At 41.5% G+C, this 16,581-nt stretch overlaps 1 protein-coding gene across 1 annotated transcript in view; it reads right to left on the bottom strand.

Moving 5' to 3' along the window:
* The window catches only part of LOC147424211 (mogroside I-E synthase-like), a 35,399-nt gene extending 21,306 nt beyond the window's left edge, over positions 1-14,093 (bottom strand). The window contains exons 1-2 of the mRNA XM_086501557.1: positions 13,520-14,093; positions 13,139-13,424 (exon numbers count right to left, since the gene is read on the bottom strand). Of these exons, the coding sequence (XP_086357683.1) occupies positions 13,139-13,424; positions 13,520-14,093 (860 nt within the window). The remainder of the gene's footprint in view (positions 1-13,138; positions 13,425-13,519) is intronic.
* Positions 14,094-16,581: the final 2,488 nt, after the last annotated feature.

Here is a 16,581-nt window from a genome sequence, read left to right as displayed (position 1 = left end):
GCTATTTTTGACACATGATTTTAACAATTATTTTTGACAAATATGATTTTTGCGGGCATATTATTATTAAAGGTGACCTGGAAAATATAAAAGGATATCAAGTTGGTTGATATTGTATTATTAAAGAGCTCATTATGAGCTATGGTAACTTTATGTCCTTAATAGTTTTTAATCATTCTGAGCATTCAATAAATCTATAAGTAAATATGTGCAAGAGGAAAATGCTCACTCTTGGACGGAGATTGCACCCAGTGTCTATGTTTGTCTCCTCTCTTCTCACCCATCCTCTCACTATACATGTGTAGCAGTCTTCTCTGGGAGGTGCACTTGCACGTGGCTTTGTGCTCGGTCTCACTATATGTATCTCTCATTTTGTGTAGAGCTTTGATTATGTGCAAGTATGGTGAATCAGGTATACAGATTTGTGGGTTTTATTGCTTATAGCATGTTATTTTCTATATTTTGTAGTCACGCCTCGCCATCGACTATAGAAATCTTAGGTAAAATGGAAGAAAGAGTAATTCTCTAATAAGTTTAGTCAATTTTTGAGAAAGCATGGAATTCAAGGGGCAATTTTCATGCAAGTGTAATCTAAAGTAGAATGGAGTTACTAGGTAGAAGAACACTCATATAGTATAATCTAAAGTAGAATGGAGTTACTAGGTAGAAGAACACTCACATACAAAAAGTTGCAAGGGTAATGATGAATGAGAAGAATAGCAAAAACCTAATTCCTCGATCACAAATTACAGTATATGAAAGTAATATTTATGTGTATGTGCCATCTGATTTGTGAACAAAGATAGAGTACCAAAAGCCAAAAAAATATATGTTCATTGGTTATTCCCTTGAGCGAAAGGGATACAAATGTTACAAGACCATCATGCATCAAGTACGAGTGAGTAGGGATTTTGTGTTTGATGAGTTAGAAAGCTGCTATGCTAATGCAAAAGATGATCTTAGGGCTTATCTAAATGAGAATGTGGCTATAGAAAATTTATTTTTGTGTCACACGTTTTGAGTGGATTGTAGGGGTCACCTTATTCAAGTCATGCTAAAAATCCATGAAGTGATAGGTTACATGAAAGAGTAAGTCCTAGAGCACACCGATCTATCAAGGAAAGAGTCTCTTAAAGAGGAATTTACCATGAGGGATTTGGGGAAGCTGCATTACTTTTTGGGCATTGCACGATTAAAGAGGGAATTTGGTTGCAACAAAAGCAATATGAATTATGCTATCAAAGTATGGTATAATAGATTGTAATCATATTACTATGCCCTTGTATCAAAATTTTAAGGTAAAATTTGATGTGGAGGATGCATTTGAGAATGCCACTATGCTCGCGGGTAGGCGGGGGGGGGGGTTGTAATGCCAAGGGAAAACCCAAGGGAGGTCAAGGACCAGGGCCAAGGGCCGGCTGCCAATGGAGACGGGATCCTAGGAGCAAGGCCTATAAAGGGAGGTTGGGCGGAGAATCAAGACACAGCAGTTCCCGGGTTTCTTACATTGGTATCAGAGCTCGGTGGAGGAAGGAGCTATGGAGGAAGGGAGAAGCTGCAGCTTTTGCATGAATTTTCATGCAGGTTCTCTCTCTCTCTCTCTCTCTCTCTCTCTCTCTCTCTCTCTCTCTCTCTCTCTCTCTCTCTCTCTCTCTCTCTCTCTCTCTCTCTCTCTCTCTCTCTCTCTCTCTCTCTCTCTCTCTCTCTCTCTCTGGGCGAGCTTGGGTCGTGGACAAGGTGTCATGCATGGCATGGCCGTGGGAAACTATCCTTGTAGAGCCAGGAGGAAGAAAGGCCGAAGAACGCCGTGGGTAACATCCCTTGGATCAGGGAAGGAGCCGAGGTTGATGTGCACATAATCGGCTAAGGCTGATGAGTTCGCAGGGCTGTGGGGAGCCCTTCTCGTCACATGGACGACACCTAGTTCGGCATGGACAGCCATCGCTTGGCAATTTTTCCCCTACGCAGGCTCGATAGCCGCCATCGCTATGATTTTGTTTTTTTGTTCTTCCACAGTTTTTCACGTGGGCGCCCAAGTGGGCTATGTGGCCACCATAGGGGTCCGTCCCCATGTTGTTCGGCACTTAACCCGGCAATGCCAAGGGCATCGCACTCCTTGAATCTCGGCTTGGCTATCATGATCTGGAATCATCGTGCAGTTGTCATAGCACACTGCATTCTCCTCAGATCGGCCTGCATGCAGCATGCATGTTCGCATGTGGCCATGCAATTGTTTACAGCAGCGGAGCATATTCGCATACGAAAAGCCAAAATTTTGTTCCAGTGGAGTACTATAATATGAAGAAAGATTGCATGGCTATCTTTATGGTCCATCATCGCTCTTTAACCTACTCTCGATACATTCAAGGCATGTGTATGGATTTTGAAGCACGTAGCAGGTCCTCTTGTTTCTTGTACGACAAAAGATATGGCTCGTAGGCATCTGCAGCTGACTTTTTGCAAGTACGGGCAAGGCCTATGGCATGCAAGCATTGGGATGTAAGGCAATGACAAAGGGCAACAATTTTGGATGCCAAGGGCAAATCTTCAGGAGTATCCAAACATCTCAGGAATTTGGGAATCATTATCTATTTTGGGTGGTTTTTCCCACTGTTAAGCCAGTTTCCAAGGCAAAATCGACCAATAGCATGTTATCAAAATGCTCCAAGGGAGCTTTACTCCATGGGATATACCCATGGTTTGACTAGAGCAAGGTTTCAAGCAGAGCAACATGAATGAAGCTAATTAACAGGTTTGAGCTTTCATGCTTTCAGGTTTTTTAGCTTTATGCTAATTTTATACTGCATGAGTTCTTTCAGAGACTACAGGAATTTTTTAGGCGCTTTGCACAAGTTCCTTCTTGTGCAAAGTAGCGGTGGCAATGAATGTCGATGCACTGCAGGTTATCAAGAAGAGGGGGGAAGCAAGGCTTCCAGTTGCTAGAGCATAGCTCCTAGGCAGGTTGTCTCTCATTAATGCAATCAGACAAAGACATGATCCACCCATTGTCAGCCAACGTGATCCGACAATTGCTAAGACATCAAGGGAGCAAGGCTCTGTCTAGAAATCTTCAGGATAATAGTAATCAATACAAGCAGAGTATATGTTAGCTATGATCCCCAAAAATCCATCAGTACTTATGTGAAGCAAGGCTTCCCTTTGGGCATTTGACATCAGGTTTCTACATTGGTTTCTATAGTTGTCTTATGCTATTAGCATACAAAGTTTCCAAGCTGTCTGCGATTTTTTAATCACACGCGAATGTATATGATACATATGCTACCTCACTCGAGCAGTGCATATGGCTATAAGTTCGAGCGCACTACCCGACACCTACCCACAAGTGGGCGACAAGGTTAGTCAATTTCAAGTTATGTTTGTTTTTGTCTATGTTTTACTTTTCATTTTGGAAAAGACCTCTCTACTATGCAAAGCAACGTGCTTGGGAAGACTCCATAAGAAGCCATTGTACAAAGCAAACGGTTTTGCATGTCTTCCTATGAAGCATGGCTTCTCTTATGTGCCAAGGTATTATCGCTTGACTTCATATTAATAATCATGGCACACATCTTTGGCAATATATGGATATAAGCTCACAGTTTCGGCAATGGCGCACTGTGATGTATCCATGCAAGTGTAATCATGCAAGGCACGTCTACCAGTAGCTCACATGGTTGAGACTGTCATTGCAACCAAGGGCTTATCACTCCATTTTTTGATATGTATGCATGACATACTAATACGATGGACGTACAACACCCATCATTGTATACGCTTTCGCTATCACACTAGCTACTCTGTCAAGGACGAGGTAAGTAACTGACATGTTAAAACAATTATTATTTATGTATATTCACCAATGCCATACCTCAGTCACTCTGGTACAGTCATGACCACATATACGATAGGTGGATCCATATGTAAATTATGGTACCTCTCTCTACAAGAGCGTTGTACACGAATATTGTTGTATGCTTATAGGATAAGCTACGACACAGACATGGTCTGTAATGGAGCATATGCAAGGGACATACAACACATTGGAATAAGGGTTATTCCTCAACCCAACATTCTCTCTCTCTCTCTCTCTCTCTCTCTCTCTCTCTCTCTCTCTCTCTCTCTCTCTCTCTCTCTCCAACTTCTATGCGGGAAAGGTGAAACCAGACATGATTTTTTCTAAAATCTTTCTATGTCGATATGGTAAGAGGCCGGGCTAAGAGCCATCTGTTTTTAAAGGGCTAAGAGCCACCTATTTTGGAATGGCTAAGAGCCATTTGTTGGTAATCCATTAGGTTTTTCTTTTAAGATCGAACAAATCTAATGAACAAGCAATAGTATTTCCATTACTAATTTTTAGGTGCTATTTGCGCACTACACACTTTGATGTGAAGATCAAGTTGAGTTTTTGACACTCTCATACTCAAAAATGCGTCTCTCTACCAAGGTGTATCGATGAAGCAAGCAATTCAGCCAGCACGGCTGTTCACAGCACTCCTAGCTTATGAATTTTTGAGTCTCGACAAGATCCCGTTGTGGATATGATTCCAACTTGCGTGAATCTTCTATTTTATCTCCAACACTAAGAGTGTTTATAGGAGTACAGTTTGGGGTAAGACCCAACTCGTGATTACTACATCACTTATTAAAGTGTTGATGGTCACAAGAAAGTCCCTAGGTGCTGCTAAACAACATTACATATGGTTATTTATACATATAGCAAGGCTATGAGTTGTTAATGAAAAGTTTCATTTTTTGTACTTAGAAGTGATTAATGTTTCACCTTCTATTATGGTTCAAACATTTCACGAAGGCTTGCAAATGATTGTAGCAGAAAGTATTTAGTTTCTGTTGGGGTATAAAGCCCAATGTGGTCGCCCAGGTAAGTGGGCGGGCTGCCAAGTATGTACACATATTCTTTTGTAAAACCTAATAAGAACTCACTATGCTCTACACATTACAGTAGAGCGAGTTCACCCAGGAAAGTAAACTACTGTGAAGCGTAGCTATGGCTGGATCACAGGACACTGCTCTTTACAATATCAAGAAGCTGGATGGAACCAATTTCCCATTGTGGAAGAAGCAGATTTAGAACGTTTTGGTACAAAAGAAGCAGATAAAACCTATAAAGCTCAAGGGGATAAAACCAGAAGATATGGACGAAGATGAATGGAGGGAAATGGATGAATTGACACTTTCTACCATTATGCTGACTTTGGCAGAAAGCGTTTACTTCAATGTAGCAGACGAGATGTCGGCTTATCAAGCATGGACAAAGCTGAGTGATCTTTATGAGAAGCAGAGTGCAGCTTCATAGGTATACTGGCTTAAGAAGCTTGTTGACTTGAAGATGAAAGAAGGGACCCCTATGTCCAATCATCTGAATGAATTCAACACCATCTACAGTTAGTTGTCAGCTCAAGGTGTCAAGTTTGATGAACCTGTTAGAGCTATGTTCCTATTGATCACATTACCGGAAAGTTGGGACACTTTTCGCACAGCTTTGAGTAGTTCTGCACCTCCAGATGGGTTGACCATAGCAGGTGTAGAAGGCAGTCTGCTTACTAAAGAAACCAACAGAAAGACAATGGACAAAGGCAAAGGAACAGCCTTAGTTGTAAGGGGAAGGACCAAAGAAAAGTACAAAGGTGGAAAGAGGGATCAGTCTCATAGCAAGTCTCCCAGTGCTAAAGGCAAGAGTGACATAGAATGCTACCATTGTGGCAAGAAGGGTCACATGAAAAGAGACTGCAGAGAATGGAAACCAGAAAAAGGCAAAAAAAAAGCAGAAGACCATGGTGAGAGGAACAAGTCCTCAGTGAAGATTCAAGAAATAAATGTGACAAACACTGTTGCAGAGGATGACAGTCTAGTGTCAGGAGATATCTACTTCTTGAAAAATACAATGGACTTAGCTCTTCTTACAACATCTGATGGAAATGCACTGAGTGATTGGATTATAGACTCAGGGGCATCAGTTCATGTGTCTCCAAACAAGGAGTGGGTTACCTCTTATGTGACCACTAAAGATCATGTTTGGCTAGGCAATGGGCAGACATGTGAGATCTTAGGTGTTGGAGATGTTCAATTGAAGTTTCAGAATGGCTCTTCTTTCATGCTGAAGAATGTGAGACATGTTCCCGCAATTACAAAGAGCTTGATCTACACAGGTTTACTTGATGATGCTGGCTACATCGCCACTTTTGGACAGAACATGTGGAAGATATCGAAGGGTTCTATGACAATAGCACATGGAGTAAAGTCTGGAGGACTTTACATGATTTATGTATCAAATGTCTCTAAAAATGTAATCAATGTAACCGAGCAGCCAAACGTTTCTTTGTGGCATAGCCGGTTAGGACATATGTCCAAGAAGGGAATGGAAATCTTGTCTCGTTCTGGTTATTTGCCTGGCTTGTCATTTAATGATTTTGAATTCTATGAACATTGTCTGTATGGTAAGCAAACACAGCAGCCACATAATCATAGAATCAGTAGAAGAGATACACAGTTGGAACTTGTTCATAGTGATTTGTGTGGACCTATGCCTAACCTATCTCTAGGGGGAGCTTCTTACTTTATGACATTTATAGATGATTACTCGAGGAAAGTATGGGTTTACTTTCTCAAGCACAAGGATGAAGCGTTTAGTGTTTTCAAAACGTTTGTGACACTTGTGGAGAATCAGAGTGGCAAGAAGCTTAAATGATTACGCACTAACAATGGTGGAGAGTATGTTTCAAAGGCCTTTCAGGACTTTTGTGAGTCAAAATGTATAAAACGTGAACTTACTGCTCCTTACAATCCTCCTTAAAATGGTGTTGTTGAGAGGATGAATAGGACCATACAAGAGAAGGTCAGAAGTATGTTGTCTAATGCACAACTGCCAAATGGGTTTTGGGCTGAAGCTGTATCAACAACTGTTCATCTTCTAAATAGATCTCCTAGCAAGGTTTTGCAGAAGGATTCAGTGGCAGAGATGGTATGTTCAGGCAAAATGCCCTCATACAAGCATCTCAGAGTCTTTGGCTGTGAGGCATATACTCATGTTCCAAAGGAATTCAGGAACAAACTTGAGCCAAAGAGTAGAAAGTGCATCTTTCTAGGCTATGGTAATTCTGGTGAGATGGGGTACAGTCTTTGGGATCCCGAATCCAGAAAGGTTATCCGCAGCAATGATGTTCACTTTAATGAAGCCAAATATCATTCTAAACCAGAGAGGGTTGAGGAGATTAGAAGAGTTGTCTTCCAAGAAGATGGACCTGCACGTGCAAGACAAAATGTCAGGGCTCAAAAGGAGCAAGGACAGGATAGAGTGGAACCACAGGTTGTGGCTGACCCTGAGCCACCTATTGCGTAGATCTGGACGTATCACGCGACCTCTTGATAGGTTTGTTCCATCTATGAACTATGTCATGTTGACTGATTGCAAGGAGCCTTCATGTTACAAGGAAGCACTGCAAATGAAGGACTCCGGGAATTGGCAATTGGCCATGCAGTCAGAGATGACAGCTCTGCATAAAAACCAGACATGGAAGCTAGTTAAATTACCACAAGGCAAAAAGGCTCTACCTTGTAAATGGGTTTACAGGTATAAGATCACCGCTCATGATAGTCAGCCAAAGTACAAAGCAAGGCTTGTTGCCAAGGGCTTTAAGCAAGAACAAGGCATTGACTTTGATGAAGTCTTCTCTCCTGTGGTCAAGATGACTACATTGAGATGCTTTCTTGCATTGGTTTCCATATTAGATTTGGTGTTGCACCAAATGGATGTCAAGACAGCGTTCTTGCATGGTGATTTAGATGTGGAAATTTACATGCAGCAGCCAGAAGGGTTTGTTGAGAAAGGCAAGGAAGATTTGGTATGCCAGTTGTTAAAGAGTCTTTATGGCTTAAAACAATCACCGAGAGCATGGTACCATAAGTTCCACAAGTTTATGCTTTCTCAAGGCTACAAACGTAGTGAGTTCGATCACTGTCTATATACAAAGAAGGCTAAGGATGGTAGTTGGCTGATCCTTATTTTGTATGTGGATGACATGTTGATTGTTGGCAAGCACTTGGAAGAAATTTCAGCTTTGAAGTCAAAGATGGCAAAATCGTCTGACATGAAAGACATGGGTGAGGCAAGTCATATACTTGGTATGCGCATTGAGAGAGACAAATCAAAGAAGTTGATTTGGTTATCTCAAACAGAGTATATTGACAAGGTTTTGCAACGTTTCAATATGGAGAAGGGAAGGCATTGAGTGTTCCATTGCCACCATATGTGAAAGTTAGCAAACAAGATTGTCCTGTGTCTGAGGAAGAACAAACTGAAATGGATAAGATTCCATATGCGTCTGTAGTGGGTAGTTTGATGTATGCAATGATTGCTACTCGCCCAGAAATTGCATTTGCAGTGGGAGTAGTAAGTCGATACATGTCAATCCCAGGCAAGAAACATTGGGAGGCAGTGAAAGGAATATTGAGATACCTGAAAGCTACAAAGAGTATGCGTATATGCTATGGGAGTCAGGAGCTAAGTGTAAAGGGTTTTACAGACTCAGATTATGCAGGTGACTTAGACAACCGAAGGTCTACGTCAGGGTATGTCTTTACATTGGCTGGTGGAGCAGTATCATGGCGTTCTAGATTACAAGATTGTGTTACTCAGTCTAGTACAGAGGCTGAATATGTTGCAGCATCAGAGGCATGCAGAGAATCAATTTGGCTTAATCGACCAGTAACAGATTTGGGAATCAAAGAAGAGATGCCTGTGTTATATTGTGATAGTCAAAGTGCTATACAATTGGCTCGCAATCCACTTTATCACTCAAAGACAAAGCATGTGGATGTGAAGTATCATTTCATCAGGGAAATGCTTGAGGATAAGCAACTTCAGCTTGTCAAAGTTCACACCACAGAAAATCCTGCTGATCTACTTACAAAAGGACTTCCCTCAGAGATCTTTGCGATCTTTGCGCATTTGCGCATGTACATCACTTCTCTACATCTCTTGTATAGTAGCTTCTCTCACACTTAAAGTACCACATTGGACTTTAAGTGGGAGGTTGTTGGGGTATAAAGCCCAATGTGGTCGCCCAGGTAAGTGGGCGGGCCGCCAGGTATGTACACATATTCTTTTGTAAAACCTAATAAGAACTCACTATGCTCTACATATTACAGTAGAGCGAGTTCACCATATCGTCGTGCTCTTCTTCTCGCACTCTCTCTCGCGTCGCACTTCCGCTCGTACTCCTTCAGTTTCTTCTAGAACTATTTACATTCCTTTTTCATGTGTGCTAGGAGCATCACATTCGCTATCAGTATTGGCAAGTATGATCATGGATATACAGGTTCGGATCTGTTTTTTGCTAAATGCATGCACACTAGGTGTTATGGGCCCTAGTGTTTAGCAAGGCAGATTTGGAGTGACATGCATATTCATCACCTTAGTGCTATGAAGCATTTTGCACTCTATGTGCATTATCTCTATGAGATTACTTTTGGGTCTACCAATCACGAATAGAGGTCATGGCTCGGTTTGGGTGCTTGTGGATATTTCAAGTTAACCAAGATGGTTATTCAGGACATTGTTGATTCCTTAGCAATGTTGTACGTTATTGAGATCCCCGTTTACCAGTCGTTTGGGACGGTAGTTTCTAAACTGTGGGCAAAACACCTCAGTACTGTCCGTTATCCAAGGGGATAGACAGATTACAAAGTGTAATTTTGTGCTAAAGGATATGCAAAGTGCGTACGTTAGTACAAAATCAATCCAATTAGTAAGCATTTATTGCTCTACTTGGAGTTTGATTACCATAAGTTACAGCATGTTTGCGACTAGGTTTAGTTTCTTCATGTGTAAATTAGGTTCTTAACCTTGAACACTAGTTATGGTGGGGTTCTTTACTGAGGAAATTTGACAACAAGTCAAGGACTTAAACTATGCTGATGAGTTATGTCAACAAGTGAAAAAAGGTACTCTTTTCTTTCAGGTACATCTTAGTTGTGATAACTCATTTAGCATACTCAAGTGATTTCTAAATGGATTCTACATGCTATGTTGTATATGAGTCGGTTACACAAGAAGGTTGCAAAGGGACAACAATGTGGAAAATCAAGATGTTACTCTTGATTTCATTGAACCTCCTACTGAGTCGTGTTCCGGTCAAATGAACAGCTGGATCTATGACGAATGCCACTAGGAAAAACATTAGTATTACTTATCAAGATATCACCACTTTTGTTTTTGAGGACGAAAACGCTTCTTCAAGGGGGGAGTAATGTAATGCCAAGGGCAAACCCAAGGGAGGTCAAGGACCGGGGCCAAGGGCCGGCTGCCAATGGAGATGTGATCCTAGGGGCAAGGCCTATAAAGGGAGGTTCGCAGAGGATCAAGACACGGCAGTTCTCGGGTTTCTTACAGAGGGGGTGGGTGATCACATAATAAATATACGACTATCACGTGAGTGTAGTAGAAGGGGTTATTAAATTTTATTTTTTCTCACATTTTCACATACAGAAGGGTACCATAAAATAGAATTGAGAAAAAAATTACAGATTTAAAAGAAAAAGGGTGTATTTTATCTATAAAAGATTCACAAATAAGGAGAATTAAAAATAGTCCTTGAACGCACGTGATATATGCAATTTAACACCATGTGCAGGATTGTGGGTAGCTTATCAGCTACTTGACAAATTCACAACCACATTTTACACATTTGTATTTGAGAACTAGTTCTTATTTTCTTGTTGATATTTATACTTTCAAACTCATTATGTATCTATCTTCTAGGCTCAAGCTTTCTATTTTTAACTCTTTATTGATATATTCATTTACAAATATTTTATATACTTACATATATTCTTTAAAAAATTTAAGGTTTGAGTTGCAAGTTACAGTGAAAACCACTTTGTGGTCGCACTTACACATAAAGAAGCGGGAGAGCTTTTCTAGGTGCAGGCTTGGGCAATAGTGAGCAACAAAATTGGTTCTCGAAGACCTGGAAATGAGGAGTACTTTGCACCTCTGTGTCTTTCACTTAACACCTTAAAAAATCCACACTCTTAGAAGCATTGCAAGAGGGCTTGGATTTCCTGCAACACGACATGAACATGCCTAAAATTGCAAGCAAATTATCTTGTTGGCTCTACTAACCCTGAGTGTGACTTGGCTCTAAGAATTATTTTCTAAAGAAATTGACTAGTTGAACTAACCTTTTACTTATCTAAGTTATATTTTAAGTTCATCTTTTTTATTTTGCTTTGCAAGCCATATTTTTTTTATTTATTTTTTTGGTCTCCAAATCTATTTACGAGGACTAAATCGTTATTTTTAGTTTTTTAACTTTTAGCTAACATTTACATCTAATGGAGAAGAAGGTGTATGCTTGAATGGAGCAAAGCATACACGCATAGCATTTATAGTGATTTAGCTTTTCGATCTAAAAATCTTTAGATCAAAAGATCTTTCGACTCCATCAAAAGAATCTTTTTTTATTAAAAAAAATTATATGAGCTATTTGCACATAATACATGATATTCGCGTATAATCTCCTATAATACGTATCAAAATTATTATACGGACGTATAAATGCAACCCAGTCGACATGAACAATTTATCGGGAGCAACGGTTATCATCTCACTCACTAGTAGTTTCACATTGATAAGTGTTGTATATAGTCTCTTATTATATTGTATATCCCTTATCTTTTTTAGACCTTATCATCATTTTGGGTTGTGGATAAGAACAATTAGCTTCCAGTTTCCATGTCCATTATATGTTCTTTAGTTGTGTGTGTGTGTTCGCGCACGTGCGCACGCGCGTGTGTGTAAGCGCACTTGCAAGAGCTCAAGGTCTCTCCTTATCTATCACTTTACATAGAGTTTTGTATTGGATGAAGGAGCATGTTATGTCTATGTGTGAGCACATCTAGGAGGGTTGAATTTAGTTCTACTGATGTGGTGAGCCATACACTTAGATGGAGAGATGAAGGAGGAGCTGGGCCTACATGAGGGAGGAGCACTTAACAAGAGGAGCTTCTATGTGAGAATTCTTGCATTTACCAAAGGGTTGTATGATCCTTGAAGGGCAAAGTGAACCTGTGTATGTTTTACCCTCCTACTCCCACCATGTTACAGGTGAGCTCTATGTGCTCCCTCATGACTCGTTGTCTCTTTTTCCTCCATCATGACCTACATCACTATAACTTATTTTGGAAGCCCCTTTGGATTGAGACCACTATTGTTATGTTGTGTGTTGTGCTTCATTGCCAGCAATAGCTTTTTTCTTTCTGCCATCTGCATGTTTGTCATTGTTGGTTTAAAACGTTGTGGTCCATGTTATTACAATGTTGACTACCATGGGTTTGCCATTGCTCTTGGATGCTTTTGAAAAAACTAATTGCATAAGAATTTTTTAAGGACTTCTTTGAAATCTCTATGGAATAGTTTATCAACCTATATATTCTTTTGCCTTTTTCGTAATTTTTTCTCACAAGGCCTACCACCATCACATGTATTAGGGTAAGTGTACCAGTAAGGAGGCATGCATGAGAGGCCAAGTGTGTGAGGCCCATTAGTAAGCATTCCTTGTGCCAGCAAAAGTACAAAATCTTAAAAGGTAATTGGTTGAGAGCCTACTTTTTTGTGACCTTCTTATGGACCAAAAGTCCCCCTTTAGAGTCAATTTTCACATTTTTGAAATACTAACTTGCACAAATTTCTAAAAAATATCAATGTTAGTTTTGAAAAATGCGCCTTGAAAAGACAAATCCAAAATATATCTTCATATCTCAGATTTGCATTGAATAGAAAAATCCCCCCCCCCCCCCCACCCCAAAATTACCTCTTTTTTGTTAGGCGCACATTTACTGGCACCTTTACCCTATATACAAACGTAGATAACTTATGACCTTGTCAATTGTTTAGTAAAATTCATGGGGTGGAATCAAATCTTGCCATAATTGAGGGCCATGGCAGGAGGGAAAATTGAGTGCATTTTCTTTTGACGTGCACAGGTGTTAATTCTATAAATCCTCAAAAGTTACGTTTGTATCTTTGTAGAGCAATCCCATAAGAGATCCATTAAGCAAGTTTCGAACTTTAGACCTTGTTTACTTGAGTGAGAAAGAGAGAGAGAGAGTAGAGAGGTACCTTGGCCAGCAATAAGCATATTGTGGATGTGGCATGCGTTGTTCGAGTTGGAGGGTGAGAGCTTTCAACACTTGTGGTTCAAGGGTTTCAAAGGAGTTGATAATGACGCCTTGCGCTTCGCCCGCGTGTTTAAAACGGTCTGCAAGCAGCTCACGCAACCACTCCAACCCTGTTTTGCCCATGGGACTCTCGAAAGGCAGGTCTGCAGGGTGTATGGCCATGTCCAATCCTGGTATGACGTGGGGCGGCACCTCCATGCAAGCATCGCGGGAAGATGCTACCTTTACTACGTAAAAGCCACATGCAAGAGGTCATTGTGTGACCACTGACTATGTTCGTGGTATTTTTTTGGGGGGAGGGAGAGAGAGAGAGAGAGAGTACCATTGGCCTCGTAGGGATCGTAGCCAGCGGAGATGAGGGCGTGCACATTCAAGAAAATGGAGTACGTGGAGGCGCTCTGGGGCCAAAAAATGAACTCCGGCAAGGATGCCCTCTGCGCCGCCGACGACGTCCAGCGCAGGAAGAAATCGCCCACAATGCAAGTGACAGGGCGGCCCTGAGTTCCCAGTGTGTGAATGAGAGCCAGCGCGCCCTCCTGCAGCGAGGAGTCCACAACCTCCATCAACTGGGGCGTCCATCTTTCGCGCTCGAAGTCCGCTGGTAGGCCGTCGTCAATGCTGACGAATTGCAGGAGATCTTTATCGCCGCCTCTGATTGGCTGCTGCTGAGCTGACCTGCTACTGATATGGAGGGCCTGCGCCCGCTGCAATTTTGCATGGAGGTGCACCATGGTGGCGAAGGTCACACGGACACCCTGCGCCGCCAGGCGCTTGCCCAGCTGCAACAGAGGGTTGATGTGACCCTGTGCGGGATACGGCAGGATCAGTGCGTGGGAACGGGGGCCTGTAATACCGTCATCTGTCGTAGTTACTTGTGGCTGCTGCAGAGGGTCCATCGCTGCTGAACGGTGGAAAGGGAAGCTAGTTTGCACTGTGTGTGTGTGTGTGTGTGTGTGTGTGTGTGTGAGAGAGAGAGAGAGAGAGAGAGAGAGAGAGAGAGAGAGAGAGAGAGAGAGAAGTTCCTGCACTTTGGATTTTCAATTGCTCACTTCCTTGTTCACTTCGTCCTTTTGATAGGATTTGACGCCATACTCCCTGGCTATGGTAGGATGTTTATTATATTACCCAGAATCTTGAGAGATTCCCCCCCCTCCTTTTGTTGATGTCAAGCCAAAACTGAGAAGCAATTCGAACTCGCGTGTATCAACGTTCGACTCGACCGTTGATGCCGTAACCATTGGCGCAGCTATCGCGGTTGCAAAGAGACTGCCTTTGTACATCTAAAAAAAAGTGCCTGCTCCTCGTCTCCTCCACTGGCTTGTACGGTCGTCTTGCCTCCACCTTCCTAGCCCGATCTCCTCCCTTGCTGGCTCAACCACCACCTGCTCCCAAGTTTTTGGTCGTCCTCTTTCCACGCGCGTCACTGCTTCCCTCCTGCGTGCGACAACACTTGGCAGCCTTTTCAGCTTTTTTGTCTTTCATCGGACGACGAGCATCTTCTGAAAATTCTTTCAAATAAAGCATTAAACGTGATTGGGTACCCCCTACTCCCTTTCAATTTTTAATTTGAATGGTCGTATGAAGGTCAAAAATCTCATGAGTCTAGAAGGGCTTGTTTAAAACTTGCCCTGCCCTAGGAGAGGGAATAAAATAGGGTGATGTTCGTCCAAAGAAGCTACCTTGGTTGTTTGAACATTCATCCTTGGTCACCAGGGTCATCCGTTCGAATGCAGTCAAGTGTTTTGTTGGCGCTCATCAACATTGTTTGTCACCTCACACGAGAGTTGTGCAATCTGCCGCAAAGAAAAAAGGGTTATATCCATGGAAGGGGAAGCTATCTATTTATTTTAGAAAACATGGACATGCAATAGCATTAAAAAGGGGTAATGAGGACTTACAAGAGTCTCTTCCGATCCTCTTTTTTTTCTTCTTTACCATACTCAAAATTGCGAGTGGAGATGTTATATTGACTAGGTAAAGAATGTACACTCAAACCTCAAGCACTAGTTGTGCCATGAGGGGGCAATATTTCCAAAAAGAGGTTGTACAAGTACAAAACAGGAGACTCTAAATTTTCCTAAACCAAGTGTCAATAAGTGGATTGATTTCAGCTAAGAGGAGCCACACAATCAGCTCATGCAATTCGGTGCATGTTTTCAGTCACTGACTGAGCAGTTGTCCTACCCTTGACTCTAATTTATATATGAGCTCATTACTCTCACTCACAATATCATTGAAAATAGTTTGGTTCTGAGATCTTCACCCTCTCAAAATTAGGTCCTTCCTAAAGAAGACAATCTTTCAGGTCTTTCGCATCCATTTGCATAATTTGTAGCCAAACACCGCATTGAAGGGCAGTTTTTGAAGAGATGTAGGGGATCTTCTGTAGCTATTTTGCACATACAACAAGTGTACGTGCCAATATGAATTCTACTTCCAGTGGGAATAGATCTTTATACCATTTTTCACATTAAAAACTTCATGAAGTTGGGTCATTTTGTCTCTGAAATATTGATAATAGCCTTTAGTCACCTCCTCTTCTGATCAATTCACCTCCCACAATTTGATGAGCAGAGTGAACGAGTCAACTTTGAAGGTCGACTTGCTATATGTATCTAGCATTTTGGGGAGTACGAACAATATGTCGTGTTAGGCCAATGCCAAGCTTTCGAATCAAGCTCAGACTTGGTGGTGGTCGGCATTGGGCTGAAGCAACTGGATTCTAAGACTCTACAAATCAATAGATATTCAAATTATGTTGAATCACCAATTGATCAATTTCCTTCCAGCAGAGGTTGCTATCATCCCAAAGATGTGATAGTTTGAAGCTTCCTTTTGTTATTCACCTTTTGGAAATTTCCCTCCAAAAGGGATTCAAGGATCCACCTCCAATCTTGGAGACCCAAGGAGATCAATGTAAGATGGAGCATCTAAATTATCTGAGGTCTCTCTCCATTCTAGTTAGATGATGCTACTTGTTTTCACCCGACGTATAATGCAACCCCCAAGCTTAAGGAAAGTCCAATTTGGAGCGAAGATTTTATATGTACTATAATCTACTTACATTGGCCTCCTAGTGAGGCTAGCTCAGCTTTATTAATCATCCCCCAAGCCATGACCACCCATTCCTTAATTTGGTTTATAAGTGAGACAACCAATTTTGCACACATAGCTTTTGCATATATTGTTGGATACAAGATCCTAATGCCACCCTGATCCTTGGGTCATGTCATCCATTCCCATTTCCCCCCTTGCCAAAGAGTTAGGTTTTTTGTGTTGTTTTTTCATAGAAATCATGAACACTAGGGATGTATGAGCGTGAGCCACTACTTTTGTGGCTATAAGAAACTTTTTTGTAAAATCTTGTTCTCATGAACCAAAAAA

Source organism: Adiantum capillus-veneris, chromosome 26, assembly GCF_014529385.1.
Source record: "Adiantum capillus-veneris isolate H3 chromosome 26, ASM1452938v2, whole genome shotgun sequence".
NCBI lineage: Eukaryota > Viridiplantae > Streptophyta > Polypodiopsida > Polypodiales > Pteridaceae > Adiantum > Adiantum capillus-veneris.
Note: the sequence above shows the minus strand (reverse complement) of the source record. Positions and strands in the feature narration are given on the sequence as shown.